Source organism: Melozone crissalis, unplaced genomic scaffold (assembly GCF_028551555.1).
Source record: "Melozone crissalis strain CALT ecotype California unplaced genomic scaffold, PUWL_Pcris_2 ptg000027l_1, whole genome shotgun sequence".
NCBI classification, from domain to species: domain Eukaryota; kingdom Metazoa; phylum Chordata; class Aves; order Passeriformes; family Passerellidae; genus Melozone; species Melozone crissalis.
The window spans coordinates 68,814,928-68,832,612 of record NW_026535805.1 but is presented as its reverse complement, the minus strand read 5'-3'; the positions used below and the strand labels follow the sequence as shown (position 1 = coordinate 68,832,612).

At 36.1% G+C, this 17,685-nt stretch overlaps 1 protein-coding gene across 2 annotated transcripts in view; it reads left to right on the top strand.

Moving 5' to 3' along the window:
* Nucleotides 1–17,685, top strand: part of CSMD1 (CUB and Sushi multiple domains 1) — a 1,069,501-nt gene that overhangs the window by 198,700 nt on the left and 853,116 nt on the right. For both annotated transcript variants that reach the window (XM_054280127.1, XM_054280126.1), the window contains exon 2: nt 11,733–11,949. In XM_054280127.1, coding sequence (XP_054136102.1) covers nt 11,733–11,949 — 217 coding nt within the window. The remainder of the gene's footprint in view (nt 1–11,732; nt 11,950–17,685) is intronic.

Below are 17,685 nucleotides of genomic sequence, written 5' to 3'. Positions count from 1 at the left end.
GTATCTTGTGTGAGTGGTAAATTAAAAATATTGTAGAGAATTTCCATATCATTTTGTGGAAGCAGTGCCTATGGACATCAGAATAACTCACAGGTCTGAGAGCAGTTCTGCACCACAGACGCAGCCCTGACATGGCAGATCAGCCCACATTTCACCCACCCTGGCACAACCAGCTTTAGCAGTGCCAGCATGAATATCATCCACTTGCTGTGCTGCTTCTGGCTCTGCATTTCCTGTCAGTCACACGGGTTCCTGAGGATGAGTCAGTGATGCAGGCAGATTTTTTCTTTTGTACATTATTTCACATAAAATGAACATAATAAGGTTTTGCTTGTAATATTCTTGCAAAGAGTAGATTTTTTCTGTGTGTTTCAATTACACCATAATCAAGGATTTGAAATCCCTTTGAGAAATTGAGTTCAGAACTAGTCCCTGAAATATTCCTTGAGTGTTGTGATGTAGACACATTATGTGGGGGCACAGGCTGCATGAAAAGCCTGAAATAAGTTCAGTTTCTTCAATTTCATATCATTTATCTCTAATCAATAATTGAATATTTGGGTGATTTTTTTCAATTTGGTATTTAAAACCAGCATCCATCATAATTCCATGAAAACTTTTGTATGATATCATTGGAGTGTTGCACTGTTAGGTGAAGTAATTTAATTATGTAATAAACATATTCTTGAATCTTTATCGTTTCAGTTTGTACTATCATCTAAGTCTCTTAATTTATTTGAATTCTGCTTTTATTTCTGTAGCATATTTGAATCATTTGCATGGGCTGATGGTGTTTAATGATTAAATAGACATACTATATATACACTATTTTAAATATATTATTCTAATCAGCTGTACCTTAAAGCCAATGCTGATTGCATTTTTCTTATAGTTCACAACATTAATTGCTATTATTTACAAATATAAATAATTTCTTGGCATTTACACAGTGGCAAACCTAACACTGAAACATACTATTTCATATGGGAGAAGTAAAACTAGATCTTGTGATAAAACACAAAGATATCTTATTCCTTACTCATTTTACTCCAGTATGAGCTGGGGGCACCAAATCACACTAGCAGCATTTTGGCACCATTTTGAGTTAATGTAGATAAGGCCAAAGGATTGGAGCAATGCTGAATCAGACCTGTAGTTGCTCATTCAGTTGTGAGCGTTATTGATGCTGCAAGATGGTGGTGAACTGCTCCAGTCTGAAATAACTGTGCATTAATCTTAGTTCCTGACATTGTGACTCAGGCACAGCAGCTGCATCACCCTTCATGCCGTCCCAGTGCCCCACTAAAATAAGAAATTAACACTGTGTAACCATATATGTACGATACAAAACATAAGGTACTAAATTTCCTGTGATGAAGATTATTAGAAATCATTTCAGTTCCATTCATGAGTGTCTCACACAGCTGTACTTTGATTTTATAATTTCGAGGGACTGTATGTATGCTGCATCGTTCCACTTTGGTGATGTTAATGAAAGTCATAGATTGTATATGTTTTGTGTGTGTAAATTTCTGATTTATAACTGCATGTGTTGTCCCTTTACCTATGTTTTGATTATATTTAACTTTGCTAATGCTTCAATACTGCTGCAATTTTAATTTTTTATTCTTTTTTCTTGCATATGCATTGCATAGTGCAAATATTCTGCTGTGTATAAAATTCACATCTAAATTAAGAACACAATTATTTGCAGATAAATAATGCACCTATCCAGAAGAATTTTTCCTGATTTCTTGCAATAGGTCCATAAAATATAATTTTTAACGTTATGGATAAAATTCTTCCTGCAAAATGTGCTTTTATTAACAAATTTATGGTTTTAACATTAAACGCTAATGTAATGTCATCTGATCTTTCCAAATTAAATTCTAAAAATAAGTCTTCCATCTTTGAAAACGAAACTTCTCTAATGACTATTGAAAAATTTATTGTCACTTATTCTTTTTCCTCATTATGATTTAGCCATTTAATTTGGAAGATAGTATTTGTCCTCCTCAGTTGATGTCAGCTGACTCCACTCTGTTTTAAATGCAAAGAAAGAATGAATTCAAGTAACAGGGATGAAGAAATATGAAACCTTTTCAAGACTGGTTATATGTGGACAATGGAAAAAATGCTGGAAAGCCTTCTGGATAACAGAAGTGGTGCACAAAGTAATAACTTTCAGGGAAGAGGAAGTAGTTAATGTAGATGATGTTCATGGAGCAGTTACAATGAGACAAATGGATTTTTCCTAGTCTTCAGAACTGGGCCTTTTGACAATAAGTTCTTTAGTAGTAGTTTAAAACCAAACTGCTTGAAGTACACTTGGTACACTTTTCAGCCTCATGGTGTAGGCATCCTGTGACAAAAATCGCAAAAAGAAAAGCTGCTGTAAGATTCTGACATGTGAGCAAGGCTGTCAGTGAAGTGGTCTGGGAAAGTGGCATCAATAAAAGGCATCAATAAAAAATGAAAGTCAAGGTGACAATGCTGAAGGGATCAGATTTGGTACAGACAATTATCCTGTATGTTCCAGGAGTCTGGCAGAAGAGGGGTAAAGAAATCCTCAGAGTAGTTTGCCTACAGTTGTGTTGCTCTTGTTCCAGTGAAGCTCAGAAGAGTGTTCCTTTTATTGTTTGAGTATTTCACAAACAATGAAATAAGCGCTTTCCTTTTATCTACCTGAGCTGTACAATGCTCTCTAATTCTACCAGCTGTTGCTAAGCAACTGTAGCAGTGATGTTTACCTAAAGCCTCAATTTATTTTACTTTATTTTAGAAAAGTAGAAAAATAAAATCCAACCTGTCCTCAGTGGTCTCCTTTTGCAGAATGAGTTTGCATCTATGAAGAATAGTCTTTTTTTCAAGGATACTAAATCCACACTTACCTCAGAATTTTAAAATGGAAGGTCTTACTCTCTGTAAAATAACTTTTTCAACACTGCCTTCTACATATTTCAAATCTGGTACAGGACTTGCATTGCTTTCCCCTCTTTCTGCTGCATTTTATTTCCTTCATTTTGATGAATCTGTGAATTCAAAGGGAGAAAGAAGAGTATGCAAAGTTCTTTGCTTTACAGGGATAAAATATATATTTTCAAAGGAAAAGGGATAAACCAACTTCATACAATCTAGCTGCTTTTAATTAAGAACTTATTGCTGTGTCAGAAGGAAACACTGTCAAGCTGTAGCCTTGAAAGAGTTGTTATGGCCTTATTATTTTTTTGCCTCTACTGACCAGTGGCACTGAGTTGATAGTGTTATACACTGGATTTATTTTTTTTAAGTACTAAAAGCCTTTTTTTTTAAAAAAAGTATTTCCTATCAAGAGAATATTATCCAATATTTTACTTCCACATAAACCTTTGTGAATATTGATTTATTGGTCTTTTTGGGCAATCCAGTATTAAAAAGAGAACATGAAATACCTTTTTCTTAATTTGTAATGGCAGCATAATCCAGTTTATGTATAATATACATTTCAGCTTTTAGAACTTCATTGAAATAAAAACTTTCACATACTTGCAATTAAAATGTTTTGCTCTGACAAAGGTAGCATTTTTGGCAAAATTGTTTCTGAATTTCTTGCAGAATAGTAATACTAATCTTTAACCTTTAGGAAAATTTTATTTCAGTTGAATTCTGGATAAAGACTTGAGTATACATAAGAAATGGTCCAAAAAGCTAGTGCCTGACTTTCACAGCACCAATCTGAGACTTTAAAAACACCAGCTTATTTCATCAGCACAATCAACGAGTATATACCCTGTGGCTAGAAGGTCTGAATTTAAAATGTTTTATAGATTGATGAAGTTCCAGTCACCTTGTGAATGTCTGCATCAAAACTTAAGGTTATTACATGCATCTCATGTAAGAGGGACTCCTTGAAGGTCCTAGACTGGTCACAGCCAAAAATTGCAGGGTTTGAGTAGATCTGTATTTAAAAGAAATCCATCTCAGTGTTGTAATTTAGCTCCCATTTCCCCTCTATTTTTACCTTTAGTACCAAGCTACAGAATATGTAATGATTCAGAAGCAGCTGATGGTGTTCTTGAATCCAGCAGCCAAGGGAGGTGAGGCTGCCCCGTCTCTTCCCCAGACTCAGGCAGTGACAAGGCTGAGCAGCTTTTCCCAGTACAGAACACAAGAATACACCATGTACACATGTGCAGAGCTGGCTGCACGGATGAACAGAGCCAGACACGCTCACATGAGCTCAGCAGCTCCACTGGCCTCACTTGATTTCCCATCTCTGCCCTGGGGCAGTTGTGTTCCACTCACTCACCCACCCACCCACGGAGCTGACTACAATTTCCCTGGGCTGCAGTAGTCACCCAGCCCAGGGTCTTGTCCTTGAAGAACCCTTCCTGTGTTTCTCTCCTTGTCCCCTGCCCGTCACCACATCTGTCCAGGTGTTCACCAGCATCCACACACTCACAAACCTGCCCTGGCTCCTGGTGCTGCAATGCAGCCAGGCATGGTCCCATCTGGGGCTGGGACAGGCTGTCACTCACTGAGGTCTCCCCAGACATTATTTCAGATCAAATTATTTTGCAAAAAATCTCGCTAATTCTCTTGAAGCTATTTTTCCCTGTCTTGCAAAAACATAATGAGTAAATTTACACTGATCTCATTTCACATTGTGCTAGGATTGCCTTGAGTGTGTTTAAATACCTGGAGTACTGCAGCCTTGTGGTGCCAGTTCTCCCTGAGGCTGGGAAGTGATGGCAAGCACAGCAAACAGACTCTGGTGTGGGGCAGGTGCCCTCTTTGTGAGATCTCTGTGCTGGGGCACACTCTAGGGATGCCAGTAAAGATTGTGGCTTGCTTGTGAATAAATATTCAATGATGCCTAAATTAAAAGGATCTCAGTACTTTCTGATTTGATTAATTCCCTGGAAAGTGCCTCATAATGGTGTTATGAGGTTTTTTTATGGATTTTTAAAGGACACTTGAAGAAGCAACATGCTATTTAAAACAGTCCTCAAAGAATAGTGCCTTTGCCTCTCTGGCCATTTGAAATTTCCGTTCTTGACTGGAGTTATTTAGGAAATAGCAGTTTTTCTGAGTAGCAAGGCAGTCAGAAGGTGCCTTGAGGTTATACTAATGAGGAAGAAATGATGAAGGCCCAGTGCAGAGCACAGCCAACTGATGGCAGGGGCTGCAGGGCCTGCAGGTCTAAGTGGGAGTAGAAAGTGCTGGCAGATTACATAGTGCTCAGGAGAAAAGACAAAGAGAGAATATAAAAACACACGAGAAAGGAAAAATAAATGGTTGAAACAAGGTGTGCAAACCACCTGTTCATGCCTTATAGCTCTGTACTGCTCCACTGTCTCAACTGATAGCGACAACAATTTAAATCTGTAGTTATCTCTTGCAGTTCAATAGGAAATCTGTTTTGTTCTATGTGTACATAAAACTTCTTTGCATTGTCAGGAACATCTTTTTTATCCTTTTTTTTTAAAGTCATGTTTAAGAAGCTGTTGCTGTCATACACTTTGCTGCTCAAAGTCATTTTAGTTGTGGCTGACACTGCGGTAACAAAGTTCTGCAATTGTGCACATGTTTGAGTTAAAGGAGTCAAAATTGCAGGCATAAGGTGCTCTGGGGCCATGAGATGGGTGTCTGAATTTACTGTGCAGGAGAGAGGATTCAAAATTATTAAAGACTCTATGTATTAACTCCTATAATTAAGGCCTCACAAATAAAAATAGGAGAGACATGATGGGATTGATCCTGTTATATATCCAAAGCAAGTGGTCAGTGCTATTTTGTGCCAGAGGGAGGTAATCCCAAGGTGAGTGAAAGCAGTGAGATCCCAGTAAGATTTAGGGGCTGCTGGGCCCTCTCTGAAGGCTTTTCTGTAAATAAAATAATAGTGTCCAAGGGCATTGCATGCCAGCACAGTAAAACTAAAAATTACTCCTCCTTTGAACACAGGTGGAGCAAGTACCCTGCAAGAGATTCTTGCTGGGCCAATAACTAACAACATAAAAACAAGATTAGGGAAGAGCAAAAAATTTATATGCCTTGTAGTTTCCATGCCTGAACTGTTGTCTGTGGAAAATTCCTCAACTCTTCCATTTAAAGTAAAAAAATTTGGTAGAACAGGTTATGGAACAGACAAAATAAACAGTAATGTCACAAGCACCATGCATTATCGAGAGTTTAAGAGACAATCTAGGAAAAATTGCTGCACAACAAAAGTAATCTTCAGCTTCAATTCACCTTAGATGTCCATATTTAAAAGGGACCAAGGGGCGTTAAGCTGTAAAGGCTGGAACTTCTGAAATTTGTGTTAGAAAACTCTATTAAGGAAAAAAAAATATCAATTGACACATGATTAAATATGACATATGGAAGAAAAAGTTTAAAATTATATGCTTTTCAAACCTGCTGGAGTTCTCTGAATGAGTCAGGCTGATTGAGGAAAAAGGTTATCAGAATTCCAGACGATATTGAACAAGGCTCTCCAGTAACAGCTGTAAAGGAAATAAATCAGGTGGGGCATAAGAAAGTTGTACATTGCTGAAAGGTTGGATAAAAGTTGTGCCTTAGGAGAAAATGGATTTTTTTTACAAAGGAAGGAGTCACCCTGGCCTCCCAAAGAAATCTGTGCTGGCATGGGTGTTCAGTGCTCCCATAAGTGATCTACAAAAGAGGTGAGCAGTGAAGCGACTGTGATGATAGGAAGTGATGAGTTAAGGGAAATGAGGAACAATTGTGAAGAATTACAAAAAATAGCCTTTTGTGATCAAGTAAGGGGATATTGGGACAGTTGATAAAATTCAGAGTAGAAAAATGTAATGTGATATACATAGTAATAAACTGTAGGAAATCTAATAAATCACTTTTTTCTATGTAAAAATGACACAGCCTCACTGTGATTCCAGAGAAAATAAATCTTAATTATAATCCATAGTCATATAAAATGTCAAGCTACAACTTACCTAAGAAAAGAAAATATGAAATTAGTGTGAGAAGAAGGAAAAGGATTAAAATTGTTCCTGTGTAAATGAGGCATACACATTTTGAATATTAAAATCAGTTTTGGTATCCCTGTCTCATGCAGGGTATAACATAGAATCAAAATGGTCATAGAAAGGGAACAAAATTGCTTAGGTGCAAAGAACACTATGAAACTAAACTTTTGAACTTGGAAATAAAAGAAGATGAAACATGACAAAGGTCAGTGAGATGTTAAGTGGCATAGAAAGCATAGGAAAAGTTCCTCTGTATATTCTCTTTTCATGAATAAACTTACTGGGGCTTCAAATGAACCTAACAGATGGTAAATGCTGAACAAACACAGAAAAGGGTTTTTTTGCGGTTTAGGATTTCCTCTACAATACCTGAAAGACTCTAGAAGTTAGTATACACTCAGAGGATGACTCAGAGATGAGTTTATAAAGAACTATAATATCAAGGACAATTAAACAGAAAGACAAGAGTACTGGGCTGTCTTCCTTTTAGAAATTCCTGAGATGCTGCTCATGAATGGGAGGGATATTTTTTGTCAAAGTCCTCTCTCCTTTGACTTGCTGTTGGAGAAAAGGTACTGAGCAGAATGAGCCTTTGATCTGGCTGAATGCAGCTGTCCTTACTTATTAAATTTACTACTACAACAAATTCATTTAAGAAACTATTTCAAGGAATGAGGAAGATCCAATCTTGCTGACATATTTTCTCAGTCTCTGTAGCTGCAGAATGGAAGGTGCTATTTACAGTCATAAGAATGTACATGACTTCATTTTCATTATCATGATTGATCAAAATATCTTTAGCAGCACTGACTTTACTAGAGTTAGTTTTGATGCATTTTATAGTTTTCTTGTTCAAAACACATGTATTATGCAAAAATTCCTAACTATTGTTATATAAATATGTATAAGCATACATATATGTTAGTCTTCCACAGAGTACTTTATGAATTACAAGAAGAGAAGTGCTCCTCTTTGCATGGTTTTTTGTACAAGCATTTGAAACTTGAAACAAACAAGCAAAAAGAAGTCAATGAATATGGTAAACAGTGTGTAGGGGGAGTATGAGATAAGTAAACCTAAAGACCCAGGAAAATAAAAATCAGACTTTTTAGGAAGTGTTTTCTAAGTTTTTATTTTTGAAGTTTGTTCAAAATCTTACAGCAATGCATTATTAAAATTATACTGATTCCTAGTGATTCTACCACCCATTTGACACCAGTATTTAGGGCAAAATTATAGTGTTTTGTTTTCTTCATTGGCTGTCACTTAGGGATCACAACAGAAATATTGAGCCTGAGCAGATGCAATGGGACTGGTACAGGATACACAAAGTAACTTTGAAAAAAAGAATAACACTGTTTATTCACTGTAAATATTATCACTTTAAATATTTTGCAACAACAACCCAAGAGCATCAGTTTTCTTAAAATACACTTTTTATATCATAAGGTAAAAATAGCTGTCAAGAAATATCCTCTTACAGACAGTGTATGACAGAAAAATAATAACAAAGGCCAAAACTAAAGTGAAATGTAGGAATAGACCTTCATGGGGTGTATTCAGTGATATTCATTCTACATTCAGCCCAGTAGAACCACTTAATCTCTGCTGATATTTTTTTACATTTTCCTGTTGATATGTTTATTTTCTTTATATTGATGATTCTTTCTTCTCTTAAAATACACACAAGAAACAAAGCAATCTTAGCTAATCTCATCAGTGTAATCTCACTGGTCTGTGGTGTCTCTGCAATCAGAAACTGCGTTATTTCTTGTGGCATTTGTATGCTCAATTCTTATCTAATTCGCTGCTACCTGTCACCCTAAGTCTCTTTGTTGCTGTTCTCCAAGTATATCCTCCAACTGAATCTCTCTTAAGTGGTTTGATGCTGAATTTTACTCCTTTGAAGAGGTGTAACATTTGGGAGTTCTGAAGGTTTTAGACTTGCATATATTGACAAAATAGGTATTATACATATAGCAGGTGGCATTTCTTTTCTACATGCTGCTCTGTCAACATGCTTGTGTCTTAACTAGGCAGGGACAGACTTAGAAGATTTTTTCTGGGTCTGTATAGCTCTTAAAACCTCTTTCAGTATTGCTTACACAGAAGAAAATCTTCCTTGAAATTGTGTATGTGCAGCAATGAATTTTCTGGGAGGTAACTGTGTACTAAATTTCTCCTAGGATTTTTACTTGTTTTTTTACTGAACACCAAGTAAATAAGTATATGTTTTTATATGCAAATAAAATTAAGAACAAACCTAAATAGCATTTCACAGTAATAGCTTTTCTTTATGATTCTCCTTTGCCTCATGTTTTTTTGGTACAAGGTGAATAGGCAATATGTCTATGAATAGTTTCAGTACTGGAGGAATACATATACAAGAGAGTAAAAAAAATGTGGAGAAAAAAGGTCTCGGGGTTGTAAGAAATGCTTAAGTTAAACAGTGGTAAAACATTTTATCCCTTATTCCTCATTAAAGTCTGTTTATTTTCCAAAATAATGATGCACAATAACCTGTATCTACAGATAGGAGTACAAAACACGTTTTGGAATAAAACTGGGAGTAATCATTGGCAGTTGACAACTTCTGCAAGTGGGTAACAAGAGTCTCTGTAAGGAAGCTGCTAAAGATGGCCCTGTGGGGGCTGTGAGGGTTCGCTTACTACCCTAGCAATATGGAGTTTAAGAATAAAGGTTAATAGAGTTTATATTATAAACTTTAAAACAATATAACTATAAAGTTATTAAAGCTTTTTAAATAAAGGTTAATAAATTTTACTTTAAGCCAGCTCTAGGATTTCCAAAGAGATTGGGAACATAACTTGTCTCCATGGATGTCAGAAATGAAGACACTGCATTTACATATGCAGTTACATATGGTATACTGTATTCTTTATACACTAGAATTACAAATATCTGCTCCTAAAATGGGGTTCTGTCTTTGACAGATTTTAGATGAACTGCTAGGATGCACTCCTTTTTCAGTGCAAACCTTTCCCACCCAAGTGGTAGGAAGGCTGCTGTGCAGCACAGCTTGCAAGGGGTACTTGACTTACTGTAACCAATGTTGGAGACATGAAGTAGCTGGTTAGAGTAACAGGGTGGTGGGCTGTCGCTATAATTTTCCTTTTCTGTTTTCAGAACATCAGTTCTGTAGTAATTAAATTATTTTAAATTGTTTGTGGCATTTGTATGACATTTACCCTGCGGTTGTAGGAAGAAGGATACAATGCATCTGCAAGTGTCTGCAAGCATGCTGATAATTTTTAGTGAACAGTATATAACTAAAACATTCATGCTAAGTTCATGGTGTAAGAGGTTCCTTCTTTGCAATTGTTGAATAATAAAGATGTCTTGTTAAATTGAATCACATGATAGGTATACCAGAGAAGATTTTTATTTTAAAAGTTGCCTGAATCCTGAATCACCACAGCCTTTTTATCTCTTCATTAGAGTTATTATATTTGAAATTTAGTAAAAGTAAAAAATGTTTACTAGTTCTTTAGTTTTAGGACCAAATCCCTTTTATTAAATCCATCTTGTTAAGATTTAGAAACCACCTGCAAAAATTTGACAGCATTTCTCTGAAAGTGTGAGAGACCCACTGCTAGGAAGTTAAAAACAAAATTGCAGTCAGAAATACCCTTCTGGTTTAGGTGTAACAATAAAACACGGGATTTTTCTTGTTATGAGGTGCCTAAAGTGCATATAATAATCCAAGCATTACAGTACACAGAATGTCCTTATAGTTTTCTCTGTTCAAATATTTCATTAAGAGTTCTCTCCAGCTTGGAGTCAGTAGAGCTGTTGTGTGGGGAATTAACAAAATCAAGTGGGAAACTAGTAACAGTGTGCACTGTAAGTCAAGGTTTCGTGCTGAGGACTTCCCGTTAATGAGCTAGCATGCTCTCACAAGGTCTGTAGAATATACAAACCAGATACAAAAGCCTGCTGAGTAAACCCTTAGTGTTATTTTTTGAGAATAATAATAATAATAAAAAAACCCAAACTCAACCCAGCACAAACAAAAAATGCCAAATCAAAACAAAAAAAATATAACCCCCCCAAAAAAACGAAACCAAAATAAAACACCAACCAACCAATCAAAGCAAACAAACAAACAAAAAAACCCCAAAAACCCAAAACAACAAAAAATAAAACAAAACAAAACAACGCCAAAAACCCCCACTTTTTATCACAACACACATGGAACTACAAATATTATACCACAGAAATTTTGCTGTATTTTCAAAGTACAGAAATCTTGGTTAGTTGCAACACAAAGCATGTTAGATATGTCTACATTTTGCTCTTCATGTTAAAGTAGGTTTCAGAGCATCAGAAACTCTGGTATTTTAGTACTAATATAGAAACTTTTTAAATGGCATTTGCCAAAAAGTTTTGAACACTCTCTTGCCATTAAAACTGTCAGTCTGTTGAATTTATGGCATTAAAGCTAATGCTGAAATTTCACATTTGAATGAATAAGTCATACATTGTTAATACTACAGAACCTTAAATAATGATTCAATGCATAAAAAGATGTTGAGTGTCTCAGAAAATCCAGCTATGAGGGTTTTTAATCTGAAGGGAAGAATGGTATAAATACAATTTTATGTGCTGTTTGTAATGTAGAAACAATATTTTAAAATTATGTTTTCATGTAGGTACTTATGTAAGAATATATACTGAGTGAGGGAAAAGAAAAACAATTGTAAATTTTCCTTTCTTCTTTTTCAGGTCAGAACTGTGGAGGCTTAGTACAGGGACCAAATGGTACTATAGAAAGCCCTGGATTTCCTCATGGTTATCCAAATTATGCCAACTGCACGTGGATCATTATCACAGGAGAGCGTAACAGGATACAATTGTCATTTCATACTTTTGCCCTTGAGGAAGATTTTGATATTTTGTCAATTTACGATGGACAACCACAGCAAGGCAATTTAAAAGTGAGGTAAGGTCCCTTTTTTCTTTCCCAATTTCTTTCTGTCAGTCCGTCTCTTTACCTTGCTTTCTGTCTCCTGAGTATATGTTCTGATGATATGTTAGAACATTTATTGGTTCATCCCCATCCAAGGGGACATAGTGCTCCAGCATTTCCCAGAGAAAGATGTTAATCCAAATTTCAGACTGTTATGGCCCTAGCTGGTGTGTCAATAACATCAGTTGTACTTAAAATTTACACAGTCCAAGGTCAGTTTTGGTGAAGGCCCTGAGCACAGAAGTATTCCATAATTTCAGTATTTTTTTTTATTTTCCTGCTGGTGGAATTCCGGTTTTGTCAAGAGTCCCTTTCTTGAAGGCACCAGTCACCAATTTTTGAAAGAATTCATGCTGAGATTAGCTCAGCCATAAATTGTTTGACATTGCCAAAATTGAAATTCTTCTCCATTAAGCAGTCAGGGATCTTTAAAGGTCAGAAACTGGTGTGTCTTATCTTTCCAAATACCACTGACATCATGAAGAGGCTTTATGGAAGCTTTTTGATTTGAAGCTTTTTCACAACTTCAGGTTTTGAAGCATTAATTTCATTGGTGTCTTGTAAATTCCTCGGTCATTTGCTGGATCTGGACTGCAGAGCAGGAAAGCAAACAGCGCTTTCAGTGCTGCTCTGTCATTTTCTATTCAGGCATGAGATTTATTGAGTACTGTAAAACACTGCTGTCAGTTCTGTTGTCTGATTACCCTTTTATATGCTGCTGATTTATACTATAGTGCTAAAACAAATGTGGGAGCATCACCAATTTGTTCTGCATTTTAGTGAGTATCATCACTGGATATTTTTGACAGGAACAGTGTTCTGATTGATTGTTTACTCAGTTCAAAAAGTTCTGAAAACTTTGGAAAGTAGTACACAGCTACCAACAATTTAGATGCACAGTGTGTGGGCTTCATTTACTGTACTTAACTGACCTTTAGTACTTGTATCACCTGTAAAAAGGAGAAATATTTCTTTTTTTTGTCAAATGCTTTTATTAGCATTATCTAACATGCCTGCTTGTTTTGTAGTAATCTCTCAGTAGAAAATAGTTTAATATAGCAGATATTTTATAATAAAGCAGATATTTTATTTCTCATTGCTTGTATTTGCAATCAGTTACCTTCACAAATGGCATTATGAAGAAAAGAGCATTTGTTGGCTTTGCAGCATGCAGAGGTTAGCATAGCAGAATTTGAATGACAGGTTTCTATTGACTTCTCATATCCCATGTCATACCCTTTGTTTTACAAAGAACATTCACAGGTGTACCCCTCTGCAGTTATGCATTTCAAGACAATTCTTTTGGCAAATATTGGAAAATTATAGTATTGGTCTTTTAGCTGACAGCATGCAGATGCAAGAGAGTATCTTGGAAGCTGTGTTTCAGGGCATGCATTTATTTTTCCCCATAGTTAAAATATTCCACTAAATTTTGGGTAATTGTGTTTCTTTAACCATCGTGCCGAATCTGGAGCTCTTCCTTAAAAATAGCTGTGTATCTGCATCACCACCACAAACTATAACAATTAAGTACTGCTCACTCCATATTTTGGATAGTATTTTTTCAGCTGCTACAGCAAAATTGAGTAAAAATGAATAGTATGTTTAATTATTTTGTTGTGCTGCCTGAAGGAGCTTTCAGTATGCTAAATATGCACCAGGATACTTCCACTACTTATTGATCATAAAATCAAAAAAACCTAGAAACCCATATAAAATATATTTAAATAATTAAGCAAAGGAATAAATTGGTTTAGGCTAATAGTGTGAAGAAAAGAAGCAAAAGAGGGGTGATTGCATGTATATGAACTTTGGTTAGTGCATTATTAAAGCATATACTGGTTTAAGGGATCAATTACACCTGGTACTAATTACAGGCTTTGGTAAGGTTGTTGAGAATTAAGGCATTAGTGGGAATAGAGTAAACAGAGGATAAGGTATTAACAAATGCAATTTTACATCTTCCTATTTTTCTAGAAAAAATCCAACCTAGCATTCTGAAATTCTGTGTAATTCTGAGACACGCGAACCAAAATTGTCCTTAAAAGATTTTTACAGTGGATTTATTTTTATCATTGTAAAGATCATAGAACAAAACCGAAGATTTTACACACAATATATCATTTCTATATAGATAGATATATAGTGTTTATATTTATATCCATATACATATATTTCATCCAGGACTGCAGCACAGGCTGGGATCTATCCATCTGGGGAGCAGCTCTGTGGACAGGGACCTGGGGGTCCTGGTGGGCAGCAAGCTCACTGTGAGTGAGCAGTGTGCTGCTCCTGCAGGGAAAGCCAGCAGGGTGCTGGGCTCACCAGCGACCAGCAGGGATTAACAAGCCATGGTCCCACTCTGCTCAGGGCTTGCCAGGCCACACCTGGGACGCTGTGTTCAGTTTTGCTCTCACTGTACAAAAAGACATGGACAGGCTGGAGGGGTCCAGAGAAAGGCCACAAAGATGATCAGTGACTGGGAAGTTGCCATGTGAGGAAAGACTGAGAGAGCTGGGCTTGTTCAGCCTAGGGAAGGGGAGACCTTGACACCATGCTCCAGTACTGAAAGGGTGGCTACAAAGAAAATGGAGATTCCCATTTTTTACAAGGAGTCACATGGAAAAATTAGGGGGTATAGGGTACAAGTCACTTCTGGGTAGATTCCAAATGGACACACAAAGAAATTATTTCACAAAGAAAAGCATCAGCCGTTGGACAAATCTCCCCAGGGAGATGGAGGATTCCCTGGTATTGGATGCTTTTAAGATTCAGCTGGACAGGATGCTGGACCATTTAGTTAGGCTGTGCTTTTGCCAAGAAAGGTTGGACCAGAAAATTCTTGAGGGTCCTTCCCACCTGGAATTCTATGACTATGGTTTTGTGATATATAGAAAGAAGGTTTAAGTCTAATGGCACCTGTTATGATAATGCTTTGTTGCCTAATGTAGTCTTACTTCTAGAGAAAAACAAGACTTTAGATAATTGATTTCACCATATATTAGAACCAGATTTCACCAGAACAGATATTTCAGTTCTATATTATTGAAAAAAACTTACATTAAAGCAAATATATTGCTTTATCAGTTGATGGAGGAAGATTTCAAAATATAGCTACATTCTAATTTAACTGAGAAAAGGTGCAAAATATATTTTTGATTTGCATTTTATATTCTAAGGAATTTTTTTTAATGCAGTTAATTATCAGCATGTAGAAGTCATATGAATGAAGCAGACATGCAAGTGAGGTACACTTGCATCTTGAGACAACAGTTATTATTCAGATGTGTTCCTTGTGGGTCATTTCCTTAAGGTAGCATTATATTCAGTAATTCAGTGTAATCCATGAGCTAGCAAATATTTATTTTGACTTTTTTTTCTTTGTCATATATATCAGATAAAATAGCAAATGGCTATATTTTTAAACAGAGAGGAGAAATGTATCAACAAGACACAGAGACATAGGTCAGCCCTGAAGAGGCTCAGCGTAAAGGCAGATGGGAACTGACAAAGTCACCATTGACTGCCAATAGATACATTCCCTGCCACAGACAAGTGACTTCAAAACAGATATCTCAAGAGTTTATAGATTTCAAAAATCATTTCCTAGGTTGGTTGCAATACCTATTTTCTACATCTGAAAAATGCTCATTAATTTAAGCATAATTCTTGTTACAATATATTTTTTATATATGCAGAATTCCTGAATAGGGGATTCATAGAGAGGTGTAGGGAAACCATAATAGGAGTCAATAAACAGAAAAGCACCTCTATTGCAGAAGAGGTGGGGTGGAGTGGGATGTAAGTTGGATATTAAGAGACAGAACTATGAATTTTACAAATGTGGTGAATTGAGACTTTGTATGTGCAGTTGCCTCCATCTCAGTTTATACCATAAGGGTGCATTTTTTGTCTATGTCAAATACAGGTAAATGCTGTAATCTCTGTGTTACAATATCTGTCAGTAAAAGTTACTCTTTTAGTATCTCACACTTAGTTTACCTGAGAGTTAGTTGCAGACCTGGGTGATAAAATCTGAAAAAAGCTTTTTCAGGTTTTTCCAGACAGTTCTAAAATACTTTTAATAATGATTCCAAACAATTTGATTTTCTTTCACACAGCAAAGCTGCTAATTAAATTATATGCATATATATTAAATTAAGACACATTCAGGCAGCTGTGACTATTTTTACTGTTTGTATGCACATCTGTCAGTTATTTTAGACATACATTATGTATATTCTTTGGAAAGTGATTTTAAAATGTCTACTTCCCTTCATGGCTTCTCAGGCCTTTCAAGCATTATTTACTTTACTGCAGCCTAACAAATAATATAATAGATGCTGCTTGTTATTACTCATATCAGTTGAAGTAAACAGTTTTGTTTTAATGGAGCAGTAATACATATGATGAAAGTTGCTAATGTAATGTAATAAAATACAGCTTACAAAAAATTTTCTGAGAAGAATGTATAAAATGTGTGCTTAATAGCAATATATTCCCTCTGCTTTCTTGAATTGTGCAGCAGTAATAGGGATTAAATATGAATTATTCACAGTATTCACTTTTCCCTGTCTCCAGCAAGCAATAAACCATATGTATATTCTGTACATCATAATCCAAGTGTAGAGGTAATACTTGAAGTCTGAGCTCTCACTTGCTATTAAATCTCTTTAACAAACCATGATTTATCATGTATGCATAATTTTAAATTTTTGTTTGTTTTGTTCTGTTTCTTTGTTGTTTATTTTTTGATTGTTTCTTCAGAAACCATTTCTGTCTTCCATCTCTCCAGGGTCAAGAGAACAGTGAAGCAATGATGGGGTGATTGACTTTTCTACAGAACTGCTGACACTGCAGCAGCAAGAGCTTTGTGCAGTTTAAAGTTCTTTTTTCTTTCCCCATGAAAATGGCATATGTAAATTTTTTAAACCTTTTTATTGCACATCATTTCCTACAAAGTACAGAACACTTTTGTGTGTGTGAGCTGGTGGCTGTGGCTGTGAAGAAAAGAATATGTGTTTGTAAAGTAGCATTTTTCCAGCTGTAGCTTACCTAGAACCCAGCACAAAGTAACAGGCTAGTGTACAAATTTTTAAAACAAGATTATTGAATAATTTCAGCAGAACATTCTGGTACTTCACATATCTGGAGGAAAAGAAAAGTTATTACTGTATACTATACAATTATTACTGAGTTCCTGCCAGGAGACATGCCTGTCAATGGCTACTGTTCCCTTTTTTATGTTAATCATAGAATCACAGAATAAAATACAGAATGACTTGGGTTGGAAAAAATGTAAAAGACCACCTAGTCCCAAGCCTCTGCAGTGGGCAGGGACATCTTCCCCAAGACCAGGTTGTTCAAAGCCCCATCCAAACTGAGCTTTAATACTACAAGGGGTAGTGCACACACAGCCTCCCTGGGCAACCTGTTCCAGTGCCTCAAAACCCTCTTGAGGAAAGAATTCAACAATTTCCTAATATCTAATCTAGAGCTCCTCTATTTCAGTTCAAAACCATTGTATGTTATCCTGTCACTCTTTCCTGGATAAAAATTCCCTCTTCCTCCTTTTTATAAGTCCTTTTCCGTCTTCCCTTGAAGTGCTGGAGGCTGCACTGAGGTCTGCCCAAAGCCTTCTCCCAGCTGAACAACCCCAACTCTCTCAGACTGTCTTTGTAGGAGAGGTGCTCCAACTTTCTGATCATC